This window comes from Sinocyclocheilus anshuiensis, unplaced genomic scaffold (genome assembly GCF_001515605.1).
Source record: "Sinocyclocheilus anshuiensis isolate Anshui unplaced genomic scaffold, SAMN03320099.WGS_v1.1 scaffold354, whole genome shotgun sequence".
NCBI lineage: Eukaryota > Metazoa > Chordata > Actinopteri > Cypriniformes > Cyprinidae > Sinocyclocheilus > Sinocyclocheilus anshuiensis.
Window position 1 is genome coordinate 404,387 of NW_015544195.1, and position 23,939 is coordinate 428,325.

At 37.6% G+C, this 23,939-nt stretch overlaps 1 protein-coding gene across 1 annotated transcript; it reads right to left on the reverse strand.

Annotated features, from left to right (window-relative positions):
• Positions 1–326: 326 nt before the first annotated feature.
• Positions 327–22,687, reverse strand: LOC107696692 (sodium-dependent noradrenaline transporter-like). The gene is made up of 15 exons (XM_016497152.1): positions 22,612–22,687; positions 21,870–22,344; positions 20,601–20,732; positions 20,010–20,247; positions 10,570–10,708; positions 10,280–10,414; positions 9,627–9,730; positions 7,832–7,956; positions 7,507–7,619; positions 7,151–7,279; positions 6,338–6,437; positions 3,201–3,301; positions 1,654–1,821; positions 805–876; positions 327–677 (listed from the first exon to the last, which is right to left on the reverse strand). The coding sequence occupies exons 2-15, from the start codon at positions 22,165–22,167 to the stop codon at positions 654–656; spliced, it is 1,878 nt and encodes a 625-aa protein (XP_016352638.1). The 5' UTR covers positions 22,168–22,344; positions 22,612–22,687; the 3' UTR covers positions 327–653.
• Between the last annotated feature and the right edge of the window lie 1,252 nt (positions 22,688–23,939).

A 23,939-nucleotide genomic window follows, 5' to 3' on the forward strand; every position in this document is an offset into this window, starting at 1 on the left:
AATGCTCCAAACCTGTTATATGGCATGAAAGATTTCCTGGAATATCAAGGGGGTTTCCATTTCTCAGTGTGTTACGTAAACCTCTACAACTTGCACTATGAAATAGGGTGTAAGTTAACCCGTCACACCCACATACTCCATATAAACACACTCACCTTCCCAGCCATACAGAATAATATAGCTTCAGAGTGTTTTTCTGCTTACATTTTCATACACAAAGACCTATAACCAAAACTAAAAAAAAAAAAAAAAAAAAAAAAAAAAAAAAAAAAAAAAAAATATATATATATATATTAAAAGAAAAACATCTTAAAAGATACCTGTTTTACCCCCAAATTAAAGTATTTTGAAGTCTTTTGAGAGTTCAGACTAAAACCTAAGGGTATGATTTAAAAAGAAGTACAGGCGCAACATTTATTTTGCCCTACAATATAAAAAAGTCTAGTCAACCACTGAACACAAATGGAGCAGACTGGACAGTACAGTGTGTGGTTGGGTAATGCACAAAGCCGTTGCTTCATTCTGTCCTTGTCTCAGGGGACACTTTTCAAACGGTAAAAGACCTTTGCAGAAACATTTTCTCTCTCTCACACACCATATCTTCTCCAGTATGCAAGTAGCATTTGAGAGGTCACTCCCACCTGACCCCTTCATCAGATGGATAACCAATGTCTGAGCTGGAAAAAAAAACAAGACCAAATGTACAATAGAAAAACCGTGAGGATGTTGCTCTGTGACATGCAATTCTCTTCAAATAAATATCGGTAAGATGTAATTGTATTTGTACCTTTTGCATTGTCTTACCTTGAACTGCCTGACATTACCCTCCGTCACCATGTGATGTTCATGTTCTGGAGTAATGCAGTACACTATCCTCTGAAATGGAGGACATTAAAAACCAAAAGTGAACTAGCAGAAATAAACACACAGCAATAATAAACCACAAATTTAAACAAAAACTTCATTATCGGCTCAGAAACAGATGGCAATGTGGCATTTTATTCTGCATATGTTAGATGATCTCTGAAGCCATTTAAGATAGCATGCTGCTTGTGGAAAATATGAGTATGTAAGCACTGAGCCAGATGTCAGTAGCATGTTTGTGGCTTTGGGAAGTGAGAAATGAAAACATCTCTCAGTTTTAGGACCACACAAAGTCATGAAGCAGATTTAAGTCATGGACAGATTTATTGAGGGCATTCAATGTATGATGAGATTGAAACAAGGAATCTGCTGGAAGTTCACTCTGCTGGAGTGAAAATGAAGGGGTGTATGAATATAACACCAAATATAATCTGGCTTAATATAAGATTATTTAAAATATAATTCTAAATTTTATTTTTCTTATTTCACTTTAAGAACTGGACCTAAGAACTAGATATAAAACAGTGTAGTCTGAAAATGAATGTACTGTATATATCTTCTTCTTTTCTTTTCTTTTCTTTTCTTTTTTCTTTGTTTCCTTTTTCAACTATAAATGTGTCACTTGCCAGTGTGCGTGTGTGAGTGTGTGTGTGTGTGTGTGTCTGTCTGTATGTACCTATAGCATTAAACCATATTTTGAGGACAAATTTATAGTATTTATTACTTGCTGTATGCAAAAATAATAGAAGTCCTCATTTAGACCATTAAGACAAACGTGTGTTTACTAACCTCCTTGAAGGTGCCTGGCAAAATAAGGAATTTGTAGATGGCGTAGACTGGTACACACAGCATGGAGGACAAGGCTATGAACCAGCCCACCGTATTTGACCAGGGAGGGAAAACATAGTCATCATATCTCAATTCGCCAGAGGTAACAATGCTGGCGATTACCACAAACTGCACAGAAAAAGAAGTCAGGAAGTACAGAAACAATAAGGAGTAATTCACTATTCTGTACAAATGAATCCGATTTGTCAGCGTAAGCGTAAGGTTTTTTTACTGGTTGAAACTATTCAATTGTATCAGCTGTATTCCAAGTACAATTGAGTAAATTTTTCGGTTAACTGACAAAACAGATTTAAAGTGTAATCTGACAGGGGACAGAGAAAGACATTACTTCCTTAAAGGGGTTATGACATGAGAAACCAAATTTCACTTGATCTTTTGACATAGAAGAGGTCTTTGTATGCTTGATACGTCCTGCAAATTTTATAACTTAAAATTTCCTCATCAATAAAAAAGCATTTATCTAATAACCCTCAGAAAATGGCTCGTTTGGATCCGAGGTGCCAGGTGACATCAACCGGGCACAGTAGTTTGCATATGACCACCTCCAGAGCAAGGAATCTTCTCACCATAGGCCCCACCCACTGGCGTTCAGATGCTCACCGTGTCCTAACTTTTGAAATACAAAAACACCTGTTTGGCAATATTTAGGATTTTGCCTGTTGACTTACCCTTTAGGTGATTTTGGAAGTTTTTTTTATGTTATTTTTTTTTATACATTCGTTTCTTATTAATTTGGTTCCACAGTGTTTGCTGATTTTTTTTTTTTACTTCATTTAAACTTTGTGTAATTTCTTTATTTTATTTTACATCAAGGTGTAATGCCGTGCCTCCAAGCTTCCTTATTGGTTTCACTAATAAACGTTTTATGTTTCTTATTTATTTGATTCCACAGTTTGCTGATTTTCAGTTTTTTATATGTGCTGAAAGCGGGGGAAAGAGGGTAAACTCAACTAACGTACACCCCTCCCCTCCCGGTGATACCAGTATCATTGGTGTTGTCACATGTCGATTAAACGGTGGGAAAAGTTCCTCACTGTCACAAACTAGTTGAAAGATGAAGCAGAATTAGATCTGACTGCAGCTGAATCACAAAACCGTAAGAAAATGATTTCATAATGCTTTGCTTGGAAATGACCATTTTATTTGAATTATGTTGTCAAAACACTCACATGCAACAGTGAGGGGGCGTTGATACTGTTTCCTATGCAATGACGTTAGCTAATCATAACAGTGGCTGAATACTGACAAGCATTGAAGGACACGCCCCTTAAAAACAGGTTATTTTAGACAGAGGGTCAGAACGAGGGTTGAAAATAATAATTTTCCCCATATAATTATTAGGTTTTTTTTTTGCGCAAAAAACTTTTTTAACATTATAAGTAAACCTCAAGGAATGTATTAAAATAATGAAAAAAAAAATCCATGTCATGACCCCTTTAAGAGTCAAATTACATCAGGTGTTATGTTCATACACCCGTTTCACTCACCAGTAAGAACGTTGGACTGACGAACTTCCAGCAGAGCCTCCAGTAGATCCCTGGTTTGAAGCCTGTCATGTGTTCAATGTCCTCACTAAATCTGTCCACGCCTAAGGGACAAACACACAAGGAAATTAGCAGCATCTGGACATCATTTCAAGATAAAAGTACCAGAGACCTTTTTCTGTATTTCTCTGAATTGTGGTTTCTCTTCAATATCAATGATGATCTGAACTCTTAGTACTGTACTCTTAGACAGCACTGTATTCAAAAGTTATGTAATGCAATATAAAGCAGATATGAGAAGTTTTGGATCTCGGGAAGTGATGTAATGGAATGCAGCGCTGATAATCTTGACATTTTAAAGTCCAGAGGCTTTAAACTATTTGTTTATGTTTGCTCTTTTGGAGATGCAGGGATACTTCATATTCATGAAGTAACCATGGTTCTTGCATGAGTAATTGCATAAAAAAATATTATAGACAATGTGTTGGAATGTACAGTATGCAAACAATTTTTGAAATTCACAGAATACACAGTAGGACTATAATAAAGGACCTCCCATGCAGTAACTAAAACGGCATATGTTTTGGAATAATTACAAAAATATATAAAGTTGAGATAAATGTATAATTGTTTGGTCAGTCTTCAAACTTTCATTGTCATAGCTCTGATCTGGTTCAGCTCTGATCTTACTTGCACTGTAATGCATTAGTGTGTTGAGGCTGAGATTCTTAGTCTTACTGGAAGATGCAGTAGCTCCACTGACAACCATTCAAAAGTAGTTGTGTACGCAAGATACACACTACATGGAAAAAAGTATTGGGACACCTGACTATTACACCAACAGGGACTTTAATGACATAGCGTTCTAAATATAGAAACATTAATATGGAGTTGGTTCCCCCTTTGCAGCTTCCACTCTTCTGGGAAGGCTTTCCACAAGAATTTGGAGTGTTTTTGTGGGAATTTGTGCCCATTCATCCAGAAGAGCATTTGTGAAATCAGGCAGTGATGTTGGATGAGAAGGCCTGGTTTGCAATCTCCATTCTTGTTCATGCCAAGGGTGTTCGATGGATTTGAGGTCAGGGCTCTGAGCAGGCCAGTCAAGTTGTTCCACACCAAACTCATCCAACAATGGCTATGTTTCCATCCACATATTTTTATGCGCATTTTGGGATATCGCATAAAAAAGCGCTGGATGGAAATGGCAAGATGCGCATAAATTCAAAAAATGCGCATACAAAACTTACCTACTTACTAAGTAGGATACATTTCTTATCCTGGAAACACTTTTACCAAATAAATTCCTTAATGTGCATCAAAAAAGACTTTGCGATGGGACAGCATAACTGGACTAAAAACCAACAGACCAATCTCATTGCACAGCATCTGAAATGCTAGTTTTGTCATTCTAAAATGCTTGCGCAAAGTCTCACCAAAGTGCTTCGTTATAATTAACTCCCAGAACTGTGTTCCCAAACAGCAGGCTCTGAAAATAAGATAACATGACTGCAGTTTGTCTGCGCACACTGAAGCTCGTAATTTATTGTATACTAGAATTATTATATACAGTGCCTTCTCCTACTTCATCAAATTCAATTTTTCTTTGTGATATTTAGCGCAAGTTAATCAGAAATGTATGCGATATTCCAATTTTGTGCATAAGTTTAATTCGTAAATTTGGATGGAAACATAGCTAATGTCTTTATGGACCTTGCTTTGTGTACTGGAGCACAATCATGCAATAGAAAAGGGCTTTCCCCAAATTTGTTCCACAATGTTGGCATCATAGCATTATCCAAAATGTCTTGGTATGCTGAAGCATTAAGGTTTCCCTTCAGTGGAAAAAAGGGGCCTAGCCCAACCCCTGAAGTACAGCCCCATATCATTATCCTTTCTCCACAAACTTTATAGTTGGCACAATGCAATCAGGCAGGTAATGTTTTCCTGGCATGCACCAAACCCAGACTCGTCCATCAGACTGCCAGACACAGAAATGTGATTTCATCACTCCACAGAACACGCTTCCACTGCTTTAGAGTCTAGTGGTGGCATCCTTTACACCACTCCATTTGATGCTTGGCATTGTTATTGGTGATGTGAAGCTTGCATGCAGCTGCTCGGCAATGGAAACCCATTCCTTGAAGCTCCAGTTGCACAGTTTTTTTGTGCTGATATATAGAATAAAAATAGAATAGAATTATTATTATTATTATATATGATATTAATGCCAGTGGAAGTCTTTAGCCATGGAATCAACAGAACAAGATTCCACCATCCATGCATCTCAGCACTTGGTGAGGGATGAAATTTCACAAACTGACTTAGTGCAAAGGTGGCAGATTCTATCACAGTACCATGCTAGAATTCACACTTGAATGATCAGTTTTTGTCACAAATGTTTTTCAATGCAGACTGCATGGCTAGTTGCTTGATTTTATACACCTGTGGCAATCGGTCTGATTGAATCAATTATTGATTAATTAAAAGGTGAGCCCCAACAAATTTATCCAAGTAGTGTATATATTAATATATGTACCTGTATGTATATATCAATACCAGAAGTCGCAGTGAGTATCTGGTGTGACCACCAGCTGCTTTAAATGCTACAGTGCTTCTTATCCTCATGGACTGCATCAGATTTGCCAGTTCTCGCTGTGAGATGTTACCCCACTCTTCCACCAAAGCACTTGCAAGTTCTCAAACATTTTTGGGGGGACACATGGTTACCTTCCTGTCTCCCTGTAGCACTGTTTTAGGCATCTTACATTACGGACATTGCAGTTTATTGCTCTGGCCACATCTCCCTGCAGTCCCCGAGTCAGTAGAAAGGTATCTTTACTGTCCTAAGTTACTGTAAATATGACCTTCATTGCCTTATGCCTGTAAACTGTTGTCGCAAGTGTCTTAAGGACTGTTCCACAGGTGCATGTGGAATAATTGTTAAAGGTTAATTAAACAAGCATGAAAAACATTGTTTAAACCCTTTCCAAAAAAAAAAAGATCTGTAAAGCTTATTTGGATTATACTAAATGTAGTACATAAACCTGTTATAGACTACAAAAGTTTACTAGTATGTGCATGAAATTCAGTCAGTAGTGGAAAGGACCTTTAAAGACAAATGTATGTTTATTTCTGCTCACCATAGAACCAAGCTACTCCAATAGCCTCAATCAGCACCCCAAATAGAATAGATGTCCCTGCAGCATACTTGTCCAACAGGGTCAACACATAGATCCCTCCCTGTCATGACCGAAATATAAGTCAAAATGCTGCTGAATAAAGGACTTCTATTAATTAACTCTTCATTATATTGCTTTTATGTTATTTTGTGAATATTCATTTATTTTGCCTGTTCGTGATAAAAAAATTCACAAAACATAATTTGATCTGCTAAGTTTTTTACTCTAAGCCAATACATGCTGAAATGCTCCACAGTGTAGTTTCAACTGATGCGATCACATGGATCACACCATTGATGCTAAATAAATATTATCACAAAAGCAAATTAAATAGGGATTGTGACGAGTGGGGGCGGGGCCGAGAGCCGTGGGAACGGAGCGAGGCAGGTGGAGTAATTGATAATGAGCGACACCTGCACCACTCACCGGTCTCGAGTCTCACGGAGGAGCTCCGGAAGGATAAAAAGGAGGAGTGATGACAGTGAAAGAGGAGAGAGGACCAGGCCTGGACTTCTCTCCTCTTTCACGGTCGTCACTCCTCCTTTTTATCCTTCCGGAGCTCCTCCGTGAGACTCGAGACCGGTGAGTGGTGCAGGTGTCGCTCATTATCAATTACTCCACCTGCCTCGCTCCGTTCCCACGGCTCTCGGCCCCGCCCCTCTCGTCACAGGGATATTATATAGAATATAATATAATGTGACAAGAAAATAAATCATATTATTATAAGTATTTTCATATTGTCACACTGCTAAAAAACAGACCCAACATACTTACATTTGTGATGCACAAAAGGGCTATTAGGAATGTCCCAAATGTTACAATAAATGTAAATAATTTTCTATTCCTCTTCAGGATTTTGAAGTCATCTGACAGCCCAGTGATCACTGCCTCCATGCCACCCATCTAAAAAAGACATTATCAGTAATTTAGTTATTAATATAAGTAATTCAAGTATCAATTGTTAGTAATTGCATTGTTTTTGTCAATTAATTTTATGTGAGATGGCCCAGACAAATAAAAAGGTGTTTAACCAAAAGGACTATTCGCATGATCTTTATATATGCCATACAAATATATTACAAACTAGTTGCATATAAATCTAGACAATAACAAGGTTACTTTGTACTCACAGAGCTGTCAATTCCAAGAGTCAAAAGCATAATGAAAAAGACTATCGCGAAGAATGTGGATCCAGGTAGGGTTGAGATCGCTTCTGGGTAGATAATAAAAACCAGTCCAGCTCCTGCACACAGATACAAACAATCACTACACAGATCAGCAGAGAGACACTGTGCAACACCAAAAAAATAAAAATAAAATAAATGTTTGTCGGGGGTCACACTCTGGTTAACCACAAAAGAACAAATAATAGTGCACAATGTAAAACTGAGAAACATGAATAGGTTGAGTAATACACAAAAAGTGTAAAACAATGAGGTTGTAGGAGTCACAGACCCTCAGTGGCCACATCCTTTACGTTGACCTGATGCTGATGAGCCATATACCCCAGTACTGAGAAGATGGCAAACCCTGAGAAGAAACTGGTTACGCAGTTTATTGTGCTGGTCAGAATAGCATCCCTGTAACAAAGCACAAGATAACAGTTTACATTGCACCAGAAGTCTCAAAACTGCTGAGACTTGAACACCTTAATCCCACAGTGAGTCGATGCCAAAGCTGTGGCTTATCCCCACTGTGGATATGCTTTGAGTTATCAAGTCTCATTTAGATGGTTCCTGTGCAGAGGAACTGTGGACTGTTGAAGTTTAGCATTGTTCTTTAAAAGCTTGTTCCCTTGTTCCCACAATGTTTGCCAGTTGCAGTGACTAGACATTACAAAAGCCCAATTCATAAGCAAACAATTTATACAAAGAGTAGATCCAAGAAGAAAGAATACAACAATTCATGATTTTAATCATTTCAAAGTGTGTCCTAGGGTGGGACCATTCAGTGTAGTCTGTGAAGAAGTGCATAAATCTGAGCAGCCATCTGCTTGCAACATAATGTCATGGTGGCCAAAAGCTGAAGAGGTGAAAAATGCTGCTGAATACTACTTACTAGATAATTTAAATGTAAATAATGTGAAGATGAATATTTCAAACTGACATTTTCATTGGTTTTCTTTATTTTCTGTTAGAAACAAAAGCAAATATTTTGACATGACATGACATGACATGTATTTTAGGTCTTAGTAAGACATATGTGCCCTGGAGAGCAAAAACCTGTTGGATCAGTGGGGTTCCAGCTTTAGATGTCAACATATTGTGATGTGAAATCAATAGTGCTTACTGTAATGTGCACATTGACAAAGCATCAAAAGAAGATTGCAAACATGTTTGAATATTAATCTAATGTAATTTAACACAAGCCAACCAAAGTGGGCATTGACTTTTAAGTGAATAAATAAATCAGACTGACTTTTGCCTCTTCATACCTTCAAAAAACTTCATACATGAACAGAAATCACCACATTCAAGCCTCTTGTAACTTTGTACCAATTTCAACTACCTGACAAACAGTTCATTCATTCATACCTGACAATTTCACCCCACTTCAAATATGTAATTTCCACCTCTGCAATTACTCAAAAATTGACAAGTTGTGTCATTAATTATGATGAGGTTAAAAGCTCAGTGCACAACTGAATGAGTGTTGAAACATATGAATCTACAGACTAGTCTAGTTGATAAGAATATTGTACTATAACCTGACTGTTATTTTGTCTATTGGGATCCACAAAGCCCACAAGGTGACTGCCACCTGCTGGCCCCACTAACAACTCTTTCTAACTTTTGATCTCTGGAAATAACATGCTGGTTTTCCCATGAGAACTTTAACCCACTAGCAAGCAAATCCATAGCTTCTCAGTATTAGTAAACTGTAATGGTTATGGGATAACAGATCAGGCAAAAAATCATTATAAGCCTTGGAGTAAGATATTACTCACATCGGAACCTGTTTGTAGTAAACACCACTATCTAATTCTGAAGAGATGTTATTATTAAGGCCAATGCACACTGAACAGACAGACGCAGACCAACGCCAACAGTATGTCACTTCTCAGACACTCCAAGACCTGACAAACACTGATTCAACATGTTCAATCGACGAAATTAAGAATCGACCAATGGCAACAGATACTGACAGATAGTAATAATCCAATAATCCAACAAAAATCTTTGTTGCCGTTTGTCTGCGTCTGTGAATAGGCATTTAGGGAATTTACAAACTTATCAAAGATTGGTCGTACCTGTAGCAGTTATTTTCAAATTTATTGTAGCTTGCGAAGGCAATGAGGACTCCAAACCCAGCTCCTAGTGAATAGAAAATCTGAGTAGCTGCGTCAATCCATACCTGCAGCAAACAAAAATGAGTGACAATCCATCTATACTGAACAAAAATATAAACGCAACACTTTTGTTTTTGCCCCTATTTTTCATGAGCTGAACTCAAAGATCTAAGACTTTTTCTATGTACACAAAAGGCCTATTTCTCTCAAATATTGTTCACAAATCTGTCTAAATCTGTGTTAGTGAGCACTTCTCCTTTGCCGAGATAATCCATCCACCTCACAGGTGTGGCATATCAAGATGCTGATTAGACCGCATGATTATTGCACAGGTGTGCCTTAGGCTGGCCACAATAAAAGGCCACTCTAAAATGTGCAGTTTTACTGTATTGGGGGTCCGGAAACCAGTCAGTATCTGGTGTGACCACCAGTTGCCTCACGCGGTGCAACACATCTCCTTCGCATAGAGTTGATCAAGTTGTTGATTGTGGCCTGTGGAATGTTGATCCACAAAGAGAAGTACGTATTTGTGACCTTTTTTAAAAATCCGAGATATACAGTATATATCAGGAATAGTTCATAAAATAGGTTGAGCCCTACTGGCATGAACTTACTTGAGGATTATTGAGCTTCTTTAGGTCAATGTGGAGATATGCCCTAATTCCATTCATTGCACCAGGGAGAGTGATGCCTCGAATCAGCAATACCAACAGCACTATGTAGGGCATAGTAGCTGTAACATACACCACCTAAACACACCCACACACACACACACAAATAAAGAAGGTAATTTTGTCCAGTGCCTTGAGATTGCTTTTCAATAAAAAGTGTATATATGAACGATAAATTCATCTTTGATAGAATGACCAAAAAAAAAATATATATATATCTGGAGTTTTTGCACCTTTCCCGAGGACTTGACTCCCTTCCACAGGCTGAAGTACAGGATGAAAACAACCACAATAAGGCAGAGGGCGAGCTCCCAGCGAGGAAGACCCAGGTCACCGATGCCTCTACTCTCATGAATGTGCAGCACCCCGCGCCTGGAGGAGGAGAAATGGTAAGTGAGATCAAGCAATTACATCAGTGTATTTTGTTCATAGTCACACTGAAAAGGGGAAAAAAATGTTGAGAAATGTTGTGTTGTGTGCCTTGTTCAAAGGCTCTCCAGTAGTAAAGGAAGTGTCCTGGGCCACAGTTCTCCTGGAACCAGGAGATTCGTTGGAGTGTTTTCCTCATCAAATTATCGCTATTATTATCTCTGTTATGCTCTATTCTTAGTCATGCTCCAAGAGAATGGTGCAAAAATATTTATCTGCACACAAAAATTTTTTTCGAATAAACATACTGTACAGGTCCATTGGTGCCAGGGACACCCTCTATGCAGGGCTGTGGGGGGGCCTCACTGAGTTATAAACCACTGAAATTCTTGTTAGACTCTAAGGAGTAAGTAGGAGTTGCCTTGTCACTTGACGTCACTGCTCATATAATACGTGGAAAAGGGGTTATGTATCAAAATAAAAGTGATGTTCTCTCAAGTCAAAGTATGATAAAGCCCTGTACTGATAACTTGAAGATCATATAAAAAATCTACAACTACAGAGAATTAAGTACACTCCAACTCTGTCTAGGGACCTGTATCTTGTTTTTATAACACATTCTTACACCCTTTCATGTGCTTTATGTTATGCTTACGCTAACCCTCGTTTTACGGCTGTTTCCACTAGACTGTCCACTTTGAACTGATGTTTACTATGTACTAAATCTAACCTAATCTTCACAGAAACTTTAATAGATTTGAAAAAAAAAAAAGCTTCACCACTTCAGATGGCGGGTTTCACAATATTAATGACATCTTCAAAAACTTGGCTCTCACTAGTGTAAAAATGGGAACTCCGAATTTAGTGACCACTTCAGTGTCTATAATTATATAATAACAAAGGTACAAGTAACACAGAAACAAGAAAACAGAATAAGTTCATCAAACAATACAACTGTGTAAGTAAAAGATCTGACAAACAACACTGGAAACACAAGGGCTTACATTATATACATAAGGGCTAATTGGGTAAAGGGAACAGGCAAGAACAATCAGGGAAAAACAAGAGGAAACCAGGCACAACTACAAACTAAGAGTCCACATAACAAAAACGCACAGACACAGAACGTCTCAGGTTACTTATGTAACCATGGTTCCCTGAGTAGGGAACGAGACACTGCTTCCTCTAGGGGTCGCTATGGGGAACGCCTCGTCGTGACCCGTGTCTGAAGCATACATTGAAAAAACACCAACTCGTTGGCCGGTGACAGCCATGACGTCACTACCCTGGAGGACGCAGTTCGAAGTTCCCATGAAATGGAACCATTACAACTAGTACAGCCAAACCAGTACAAACACTCAATCTCAATACTGTATGTGTCACACACTGTGCTGCGTCAATCGCTTCAAAAGATTTGCCAGATAGTAAATTACCCATAAACTCCTTTTTCCTCAGTTTCTTGCTCCCCAAGAGGGATGACCTATGTTTCTAACATTTTAATGGCTGCATAAATAAAAAAGGGTTAAATAATGGTTAAGAACAAAGGTTTCTCAACCAGCCAATGATGAATATTATTGCTGGTTTCTAGCAAAATATCTGGATACACCCCGTGAAAAGAGTCTCTGTAGAATGTGATCTAAATGATTCCTGTGCTGCACCTCCCAGTGAGGTTCAAAGAGGAGAAACAGTAAAGGCCATTGTTCATATATTATAAACAAACCCCTATAGCACTGCCAGAATATTGCTGTAGTCTTTTCTTGAAAGAAGTATCTTGTAAAGGAAAAACTAAAGCTGCTCTGTTTGAATACACTTTATGAGTTTAGAAGCCATGATGTGAATGTAAGCAGACTTGATCCATCTCTATTTTACTTTAAAAACAATATTAAAGACCGAGAATATTAACATTAGGACACTTTTCAAGCGACAAAATGACATTCCTGTCATTGATTGCTGTCTTAAATTCTGTTCAGCCCAACTTATTAACCTCCCATATCTGTAATATTTCTGTGTAATATGCCATAGTATCAATAAATGATTAAATCTGGCTTGGTTTTGCAACATTCAAAACTAAGATAGTTGTATTTAAAATGAAAACTTTAAAGCTAGAGAGAGCTTGAGAATTGCTCAACTTCTCATCAAACAAGTAATTTGGTCATGCACTGGGAATAAGGGAATAAACGTGAGTATGAGGTCTACAGAAACATGGATGTTGAAGCCATCATGGCTGAGTTAACGAAGAGAAGAAAAGTCAGACAAAAACCCAGGGCTCAAGAGACGGGAGACAGTCCAATCCCGTCATCATTGCCAATAACATCACGCTGGGACCTGTCGACCCGCCTGTCCTGCTACAACTTGACCTTTAATCCACTCTCTGTGACATTTCAGTTGACCCCTGGCCCTTTAACATACCTACATCCTATACAAATCTCTTGGTTTATATCAGTCTGTCATGACAATAAATACTTTTACAAATAGCTCACTCACATTTGATTATTCATTTACTGGACTTTTTCACTAATCCTTTAGTAAATCAAGTTTTGATGACATCTTTTAGAATTACATATGTGTGTTGTTTGAAAGCAAAAGTGCAGGTAGAAATTCTAACAAAATACAAATTTTAATGAATACATTTTAATAAAAAGCACTGGAAAAGATACTGCATATCCAAAAAACCAATGACAAACAGGACTACATGTTCTACAGGTTAAAGACATCATTTGGGTGTTTCCAAGTAATCTGCTCACCAGATCCAGTATTAAGGAACGTCTCGGTTACGTATGGTAAACCTCGTTCCCTGAAGGAGGGAACGGAGACGTCACGTCGGATGACCGACGAATTGGGATCTCGCTTAGAGAGACCAATCTACTTCGAGTGTAAACTAAACGAGCTCTCTCTAAGCGAGATCCCAATTCGTCGGTCATCCGACGTGACGTCGATAGTGACCGACTGAAAGGGAACTATAGATAAAGGACTCATCCATATTAATGATGGGTTTGTTTCTTACAAACACACCACTTTTGTTTCACAATATGTTAATTGAAAGACTGAAGTTACTTGTGGATTACTGTGATGTTTTTAATCAGCTGTTTGGACTCTCATTCTGACGGCAACCATTCACTGCAGAGGGTTCAGTGGTGGGCAAGTGATGTAATGCTAAATTTCTCCAAATCTGTTTAGGTAAACAAACAAGCTCATCTACAACTTAAACGGCCTTAAGGTGAGTACATTTTCATTTCTGGGCAAATTTTGAAGAATACAATGCTCTGTTATTAGCCAACGAAAAACTAGTCATTCTGTCACACTATGACAGAAAGAACTGTGATAATATATAGTCTAAAAACACGCAAACAGAAACACAAACACTCCTGAATAATCTTCCTAACTTCAAAAACAGACATAACCACTCTTTTCATTCTGTGGCAGCAGATCTTGAGCCTGAGCTCAGTCTCGTGACAGCGGCTAGGTCAGGACAGATGTGAGCACAGCCTCCTCTAATTGAATAATTACATTAGATTGGCGAGTATCTTGGCAAGCGTTCCCTCTAGACCTCTTCATTCTTCTGATGTCCCGTCCTTGCCAAGCTAAATCCAAACACCTATGATTTCAACATATCCTCAGCTATGTACACTGAGCCAGAAATTGGTCACAGAAGTAAACTCTGATGGCATGTGGGGTCTCATCACAGCTTGCTTAACTCTGGAGCAAATTATATTTGTTTTCATAACAGGCAACAGAATGTCCTAAAGTGTGTTTGTGAAAGCGCACATTCGTTGTGGTTATGGACCCCTCTGGCTGACACTGTTCAGTGCTGTTTATTTTTTATTTTTTTGTAATTTCCTTCCTTTTATTTTTATAATGATTAAAAACAAACAAACACTGCAAATAAATAGCATTTGTAAGACTTACAACCTTCATATCTCATTTTTAAAAACTATTTACTGAAACACAACCGCTTGGTACTTTTAATAAATCATGATATTAAAAAAATGAAACAAATGAAACAAGCACAATGGACCTATATACTAAGGGTTCACTATTATGTTTGTTTGGTTTACTATTTTAATTACTTTTACCCCCAGTTTCACAAAAAAAGGCTTAAGCCTAGTCCCAGACTAAAATGCATGACTGAGGTGTTTTAACTAAAAAAGAAATAATTAAATCTTATAATATGTAAGTGCCTCTGATTTGTCTCAAGATGCACACCAGTAATGTTTTTTTTTTCTAAGGCATGTTTACAAAAACGACTTAAATGTTCTATTTGAACTATGGCCTAATCCTGGCTTAGTCTGAAACCAGGCCTTAATGATTATTATTTGAAGGCACAATAAGCATGATCAAGATCTTTGTCTTGGCTTTTCAAATGATTATATTTTTTCCTCAAAATCCACTATTTCTGTCTTCATGACATCAGTCCGGTGTTAAATCTGAGACTGTGTGTGATGTAACAAGATTTCAGTAATGATGGAATAATTAGATCTAGGACACCCGCTGTGTAAAACAATACAACGGAGCAGTAACGGTTCATTATTCTCAACAAACAATGATCGACTCGAACATGTCAAGATTGGCAGAGACAGCGTAGTCAAAGGATATGTGGGTGGCATACAAGCTGATGAAATTTGCTTTGTTGAGCTTGTCATATTTTGCTTTTGTCTGGTTGTCGGTTGTTTTAGAAAGATGTGTGGCATGAAGGGTTTGTGTAAGACCAATTAACTTGACTGGCTTCTGGATTGACAGCTGCTGGTTCAACATCTCTTTCTGTGATTGGTTTCTAGCTCTCCCCATAATTTTAGCTATTCCGAGCAACACACTGCTTAATCTAATATTCAATGTACGGCACACCTGCTGAGCATGTGAGTCTGCTGTATGTGTGACAGTAATGAATATTCTCTAGTGCCCTGTGTGCTGTCCCATCATGGCAGGACTACTGGTGGCCGAAAACTATTATAAAAGAGCAGCATGAGGGGGGAAAAGCGGAGGAAATGACAGCTTTCCACATCCCCTCACACACAGAAGACAGCTGGGGAAATTACACTTCAAAGCACTGCTGGGTGGGAAACCAGTCCAAAAGAGGGTAAGGGCACAGGAGAGGGAGAAAGTGAGAGAAACAGCTAAACAGACAGTGAGAACAAGACAAGCAGAGGGTATAAGAAGCGGTAGATCACCAAGAAAGAGAGGGAAAGGGGAGAAACAAATGAGTTGAGGGTTGGACGAATTAAAATACATCATACCTGTATACAGTGGGTACGGAAAGTATTCAGACCCCCTTAAATTTTTCACTCTTTGTTATATTGCAGCCATTTGCTAATTTTTTAATAAATCTGCAAAAATGTCAACAATTCTGTGTTTTTCTGTCAATATGGGGTGCTGTGTGTACATTAATGAGGAAAAAAAATTAACTTAAATTATTTTAGCAAATGGCTGCAATATAACAAAGAGTGAACAATTTAAGGGGGTCTGAATACTTTCCGTACCCACTGTATATAGGAGATAATGAACATCTACATTCTAGTGAAGCTATAGACTCTTTAAGAGATTTTGTGATATACAAACATGCGTACGATTTGAGCAATAAATTGAAGGAATAAAGACACGGAAACCTTCACTAGAATCTGATGACGTGTCTCTGTGATTTTGTTCATAACTGGTTGTAAACAAATCAGCAAGTGATGTAGGTTCTTCATTGTTCTACACATTCTTCTGGTTTCCCCTGACACAAGGAGCCAAATTTTCCCTTAGACACAGGGAAAGAATTGCTTTTCTTTGAAGTGCAAGCGGCTGCCTTTCTTTCAGTCTACATCAAGAGTTTTACACACAGATTGTAGGCAGGAGTTTCAGAGTTCCGAGTGCCGCATACACGTTTCAGTGATTCTGACCTAATTTTGAGCACTTTTAAGCAAAATCGTTCACATTTGATCAGCTAATCATTGTGCCTGTGTTCTACCCCAGAGCAGCAACAGGGTACAATATACCTGGATAATAGTTAGGAAGGAATAGTTACAGAAAAAATGATAATTCTGTCAATATTTACTCAATCTCATGTTGTTCCAAATGTAAATGCTTTACTTACCTCAATGGAACACAAAAGAAGATATTTTGAAGAACCTTGAACAGTTTGGTGACCACTGACCATTTTTTAACCCTTTAAGCCCTGAGGGCATTTTGGCCTCACTGAAGTTGATGATTTTTCTGAGTGACATACACAAAAATAATGACTCATAACTCGAAGACTGTAGCAAGGAGAGTCAAAAGGTTGGTATCGTTTGGTGCAAGCCTGAGAATGCACGTCTGAGAGTGCACGTGCGAGGCTGCAGCCAGACCCTTCTCATTCTGCTTGCCAAGAGTTCAATAGAGCTCTCCAATTGATTTCTTCAATTCATGGGTTTAGGTATTGTTTACACACGAAAGACGCAATGGATTGTTTTGATTTTGGACTCATTTCAATCGTGAGAATCTGCTGTAAATAATGATATGCCATTTTCCACGATCGGAGCATGTTTCATGAAGTTACAAATAAAAGCGCAAAGTGAAAGTACAGTTGTTTATTCTGCTGCGCCTGTCTGGTTTCATGTGTTACAGCTCTATGAACGGAATCTTTAGATCTGATCGGCGGATTATGGTAAATTTGGGCTCTTTTTAATCAGGATAATTTTCTGTGCGGTTTTTCAAGATCTTTGCATGTTTCGTGAAGTTACGAGCTAAAACAGCACAGGACTGCAACCTCTGATTTTTTTGCTAAGCTACATGACCTAATTCTATTTTATGTGTTGTAGCTCTATGAGTGATATCTTTAGATCTGAACGATGGATTATGGTGAGTTTGGGCTCTTTTTAATCGGGAGAATTTTCTGCTAATAATGAATATATCATTTTCTATGATATATGCATGTTTTATGAAGTTACAAACGAAAATGCTACATGACAGCTACCTTAGATTTTTTTGCTAAGCTACATGCCGCCTGTGCAGTTTTATGTGCGTTATAAATTCTTGAGGAATATCTTTAGATATAAATGACGGATTATAGTGATTTTGGGCTCTTTTTCACCATGTGTGCATTTGGGGTTTTATGTGTTATAACTCGATGATGAATATCTTTAGATCTAAATGACAGATTATGATTGGGCTCATTTTAATCAGTTTTAATCAATTTTATGAAAATAATGACAAATAGTGCCATTTTCCATGATCTATGCATGTTCATGAAGTTATGAATGAAAACGTAACCTATATTTTTCTTAATTTAATGGTTTAATGTGTGTGATAACATCATAAGGAATATCTTTAGATCTAATGAACACATTATGATGAGTTTGGGCTCTTTTAATCGGGAGAATTTTCTGAAAATAATGACGTGTAATTTTCTATGATCTATGCATGTTTCATGAAGTTAGAAATAAAAGCGCAAGGACACCGGCCCTCCAGGACCGAGTTTGGGCACCCCTGGTTTAATGTGTGTGATAACATCATAAGGGATTTCTTTAGATCTAATGAACAAATTATGATGAGTCTAGGCTCCGTTTAATCTGGAGAATTTTCTGAAAATAATGACGTGCAATTTACCATGATCTATGCATGTTTCATGAAGTTACAAATAAAAGCGCAAAGTGAAAGTACAGTTATTTATTCTGCTGCGCCTCAAGCGCGCCTGTCTGGTTTCATGTGTTACAGAACGAAATCTTTCGATCTGATTGACGGATTATGGTAAATTTGTACTCTTTTTAATCGGGATAATTTTTTTAAAATAATGACGTGCAGTTTTCCACGATCTATGCATGTTTCGTGAAGTTACGAATAAAAACGCAAAGTGAAGCATAGAGCTGTTTTTCTTTGCAGCGCCTCAGCGCGCCTGTCTGGTTTCATGTGTTACAGCTCTATGAACGAAATCTTTCGATCTGATCGACGGATTATGGTAAATTTGGGCTCTTTTTAATCTGGGTACTTTTTAATCGAGAGAATTTTCTGAAAATAATTCTGTGCGGTTTTTCAAGATCTATGCATGTTTCGTGAAGTTACGAGCTAAAACGGCACAGGACAGCAACCTCTGATTTTTTTACTAAGCTAAATAGAATAGAATAGAATTTGCTAGAATATGTCCTAATTCTGTTTTATGTGTTATAGCTCTATGAGTGATATCTTTAGATCTGAACGATGGATTATGGCTCTTTCTAATCGGGAGAATTTTCTGCAAATAATGGCGTGCCATTTTCTATGATATATGCATGTTTTATGAAGTTACGAGCGAAAACGCTACATGACAGCTACCTTCGATTTTTTTGCTAAACTACATGCCGCCTGTGCAGGTTTATGTGTGTTATAAATTCTTGAGGAATATTTTTAGATATAAATGACGGATTACAGTGATTTTTTATCTCTTTTTAATCAGGAGAATCTGCTCTAAAAAATGGTGTCTATTTTTCCACGATCTGAGCATGTTTTATGAAGTTACAAGCAAAATGGTGACATCAATATATTATTTGCATATGGGTCTGGGGGTGACTTCTTGTACAAAAACTCACTCCAGTTTATTCAAAGCCCCAAACAATTATGCTTGCTTTATTCTACTTGATGAGACCTTTCAAATGACATATGACACATGACTATCTGAGCTGTATGATGTTTTTGACACATTAGAATAAATGGCACAAAAAACATATTTTGTAAATTATGATTTTTTTTTTTGTCATTTATCAGCAAATAACTCGGCACTACTCAAAACGGCTACATGCATTGTAAAGCTCAGACTCTAAGCTTTCAAATGATATCCATTTTTTGTTGATCAAGGCAGTGGTTTGAAAAACATGATTAGTAATATTTTCGCGGAGGGTGGGCGTCCCGCCCGCGGTACACTCCAGTTTAGAGGGACTGCTCAGCACTCATTAAGAGTTGATCAAAACAATTCATTAAAAAGTTGAGATTCTAAGCTTTAAAATGATACCTATTTTGTGTTATTCCATTCAGGGGTTGTTTAGTAATTTGATTATGAATTTTTTCGTGCGGGAGGTGTCCTGCCGGCGGGACACCTCGGGCTTAAAGGGTTCATCTCAATCAAACTGCAGTTGGGTTATTTTGATTACGTAAAAAATAACTAGTAAAAAACTAATAAAAAACATAATAACAATAAAAAAACATGATTTTTGAAAATTAAAAAAAAAAAATCTGTTTTTGCAAATAAACTCTTCATATTGCATCACATATGTTCCCAGACATTTTCATGATACTATTATTGGAATAATATACAACAACTTAAGTACAACAGCAAAGTCACAGAGAAAAAAACAATAATAAAAATGAATTTAAGACTCACTCGTAGAACTCTGCGGCTGGTGTGTTCTTGTACTTGGCATAGGAGGTTCTGTTACCCAAGACAGTGCCATTGATGTGTTGTGGTTCTGTGCAGTTGGGGCTGTTCCATGGGTTATTACACTTGAGCCAGGGCAGCTCACTTGTCAATGAGACAAATAAGTAATACAATGACCAAGCTATGATGACGTTGTAGTAAAAGCCCACGTACAATGCTATGATGATCACAGTGTACCCAACACCTGAGGAGGAAAGTCACAAATATTTTGTTATTATATGTGAAAAAGGTTTGCTTTATCTGTTTCAGGCCTCTCTTTGCTTCAGTATATGAGGTTAAAGGTGTGTGCACTGATTTCAAAGTCACAACAGAGTCACTGTATAACCTAGTTCATTGCCCCAACGAACACATTCGTTGGCTTTTGTTGGATCATTGAGTTAACCCTGTTTGTGTTTGTTGGGTCAGTGTAAAATGAAACATCCAAAAGTTAGAACATTTGTTTTGGGGTTCGTTGGGCAAACTGTGTTCATTGTTGAAATGTGTGAACCTGGTACAGTTCATCTCAGCATCTTTTATGTCTACAAATTTTCAGCGTACCTTTAAATACAGGGCAGATCTTCCAAACCGTAGCTGCTCCCTCTCTGTTATACTGACCCAAGGCAAGTTCCATGTAGAACAAGGGCATCCCAGCAATGAAAAGGAACAGAACGTATGGGATCAAAAAGGCACCTGGGGGGACACATTATAGAATTTTACATTTGATAGCTGATAGATATCTACAGATGGCCAAAGAATTAATGAAGGCTAAACAACAGGCATTTGTCACTATAGTGAATAGTCAATCAACAGTGGAGTTAGAGGCAGTTTGAGTAATCATAGTTCTTAAGTCTGACTTTGCATTATAATGTATTCAGATATGGAAAATTCTACATGGTGTAACCTGTACATAGAGGTGAAAAGTCAAATTAAATTAAAATGTCACATGTTACCTTCTCATGAAACTTTCTGACCCCATGACCTTAAGTATGTTTTCAAAATCAGAAATCTACCCAATCCCTGCTATATTTGTCTTTGTTCATGATGTTTTAATATTATGGTTTTAATATTATAATTGATACACAAAAGGAAAGTGTATCATTTATGCAAAAAAAAATTGATTATTGTAATGCATTTAAATGAGTGATTTGTAGTCTGTTTCAGTCATAAACACATTTCTGTCTCAAAGCTTATCTACATGCCTAAAGAGTTAAAATTATATTTTGTTACTCATAAATTATAAAAGGCAACAAAACTGTTAAACAATAGCCCACTAGTAGTCAATGAGTTCACTGACAGTGATGTCTAGTATATGGACGACTGGCAGGTTGTTGAGAAAAACAACAGGTTACATTTTTTTGAATGATCTGAGTCATAATGATTGGAATAAATTATATAATGTTGATTAAAAAGCATAAATATAACATGAAAATATATTCTTTTGTAAATTATAGGGCAATTCGTATTTTTAACAGCTGAAAAATGAAAAAAGCATAATCTTTCAACATATAGTTCTTAATTTATGTTAAGATAATACAGTTATCAAATATTTTTTTCTTTTTTCTTTCATACAGTATTTGCTCTCTCATCAGCAATAAATAATAGATTCAACTCAAAAGAATTTCTGAAACACTGAATGTGTTTTAAGCTAATAGTTTGAGACATCATTTGTATATTATACAATGTATATGCAATTCAAATTAATTTCAAAATCAATAACAACGTTTGTAAGTTCGTAAGCTGCTCCCCAAAATAATTATATATCAAGAAGCCCACATTTTGTTCAGTGTAAAGGGTGACCCTCAGAATAAACGGAAGAACCGATCTTACCTCCTCCATTTTTATAACACAGGTAGGGGAACCTCCACACATTGGCCAGGTCCACAGCGAAGCCTATGACAGAGAGCAGAAAGTCCATTTTCTTGCCCCAGGTCTCTCTGGCCACATCCTCACCGGAGCCGGGGGTGCAGCCGCGGGAGCTCGGAGAAGCCACGACAGAGGAGTTCGTGTACTGGACCCCGTTCTGCTCCTTCACCAGGATCAGCTCCACTTCCTTTTTCTCCACGTTAAACTGTTTCAACGGGGCCACCGAGGACAGTTTATGCTCAGGCAGGACTTGGATGTTCATCTTTGCGCTCTGGCGCTCTCGTGGCCCCGAGGATGTGGAGCAAGTGAGGTGCGTGCCGCTCGAACTGACGATGATGATGCTGATGATGCTGCTGCTGAGGATGATGATGATGATGAATAGGAAACGCTACAGCAGTTGCTCTCCCGGCGAGGTAGATTGTTGCCCAGTCTTCATCAGCTGAAAGAGAGGCGAGATGAAAGTTTACTGTTACTGTGAGATATTAAAAGCATCCCATGCACCATTACTGTTAACCAACCGAGCGCGCAAACCCATTTACAATGAATGTGCGAAAGCGGTCTGTAACGGTCAACGAGGAAAAGAAAACTTTACGGTGACAATCACTCGGCATTTTCCGCTGGACGCAACATCATTTATGGAGTAACTGTATATGTCTGCATAAAGTATCGCTTTTCGAGTCTGTAATATTTAAAGATGACTCTGTACTTGTCAGCATGAGGGGGTCCCTGCATGATCCGTCCCTTCTGCTTGATCCAGAAAATGAGAGACTGCTGCTTCTCATTAAGTTTTACTTTCCCCTCCCTTCCAGCTGGAGACAATAAATTCTGAGCATTTAAACCAAGATCCAGTTTCTCCACACGTGATATTTTCTATATGATCATCTTCATCCTCGTCTTCTTAATGTTTTTTTGAAGCTTCCTCTCCGCCCCGAATGTCACAGTTATCTTCAGTCACGCGCTGCGCCACCGCTGGACTTAAAAAATGAAGCACATTACGAGATGGGTTTTTTTTTATTTAAGTTTTTCATAAATAGCTTTGTAATTAAGGAAAAAAAGCGCAGTATAACATCACTGAATTGTTAGTAAAGCAATGTAAATTCAGTGTGTAAAGTAATGAGTAAACAGAATATAGCCTATTCTATTCTGTTTACTCGTTCTGTTTACTTATTATTACAACAGAATAGAATAATTGGATGTTTGTTCAAAGTTACATGCTCAAAATAAAAGTGATTTCTTTTTTCATGGAACTTTTTTTTTCTTTCCTGAAACGATTTAGTTGAATGTTAGTCTAACGTTTTTAAACGTTAGCCTAGGCCTACTACTTTTTCAGATCGTTCATTCAAAAGTAGGCTAACATTCTCGTAATGTTTGCAAAATTTTAAGATGGAACGTTCCCTTAATGTTTTCCCTAATGTTTGCATAAACGAGAAAAAAAGTGCTTTTGAGTGTTAAGAGATCATTCAGAAATAAAGTTTTCATAACTTAATGGGAACGTTAGTAAAACGTTCTTAGAACGTATTTTTAGCTGACGACGCCCCTTAAAGAACTCATCAATTTTTTTTTCTTTTTTGGTTATTTGCTGGTAATATGTAGGGTGAATCCATCAGGTAAAGTGGGCCGTTTAAGCTTGATTGTACTGTGCTCAAAGGGTTTACACTTTCAGAGCATAACAATGGTTCTTAATTAAAGGGACATTATTTCTCTAAATGATAAAATCGTTTTGGTTGATGCAATATGACACTGGTGGGTGTGGCTACCCCTCAAAGGAGGACTGTGTCATGGTGAAAATATTTTTACTTGTAACTTATAAGGTTGCTCACTAAATGTAAACAACCATTATTGTGACAGTTTCTGTTTTATTCAATACTACCATTAACAGGGAATAAAATGCAAAGAATACATTTTTTAAAACATTGTTAGTTCCCTTGTAAGGTGTTTAAATATTGCTGGCCCACTTTGGCTGAATGTGTTAGATAAAGTGGGCCAGTGGGATTCAGGTAAAGTGGGCCGACCTTTAACCTTCAGTAATTATAC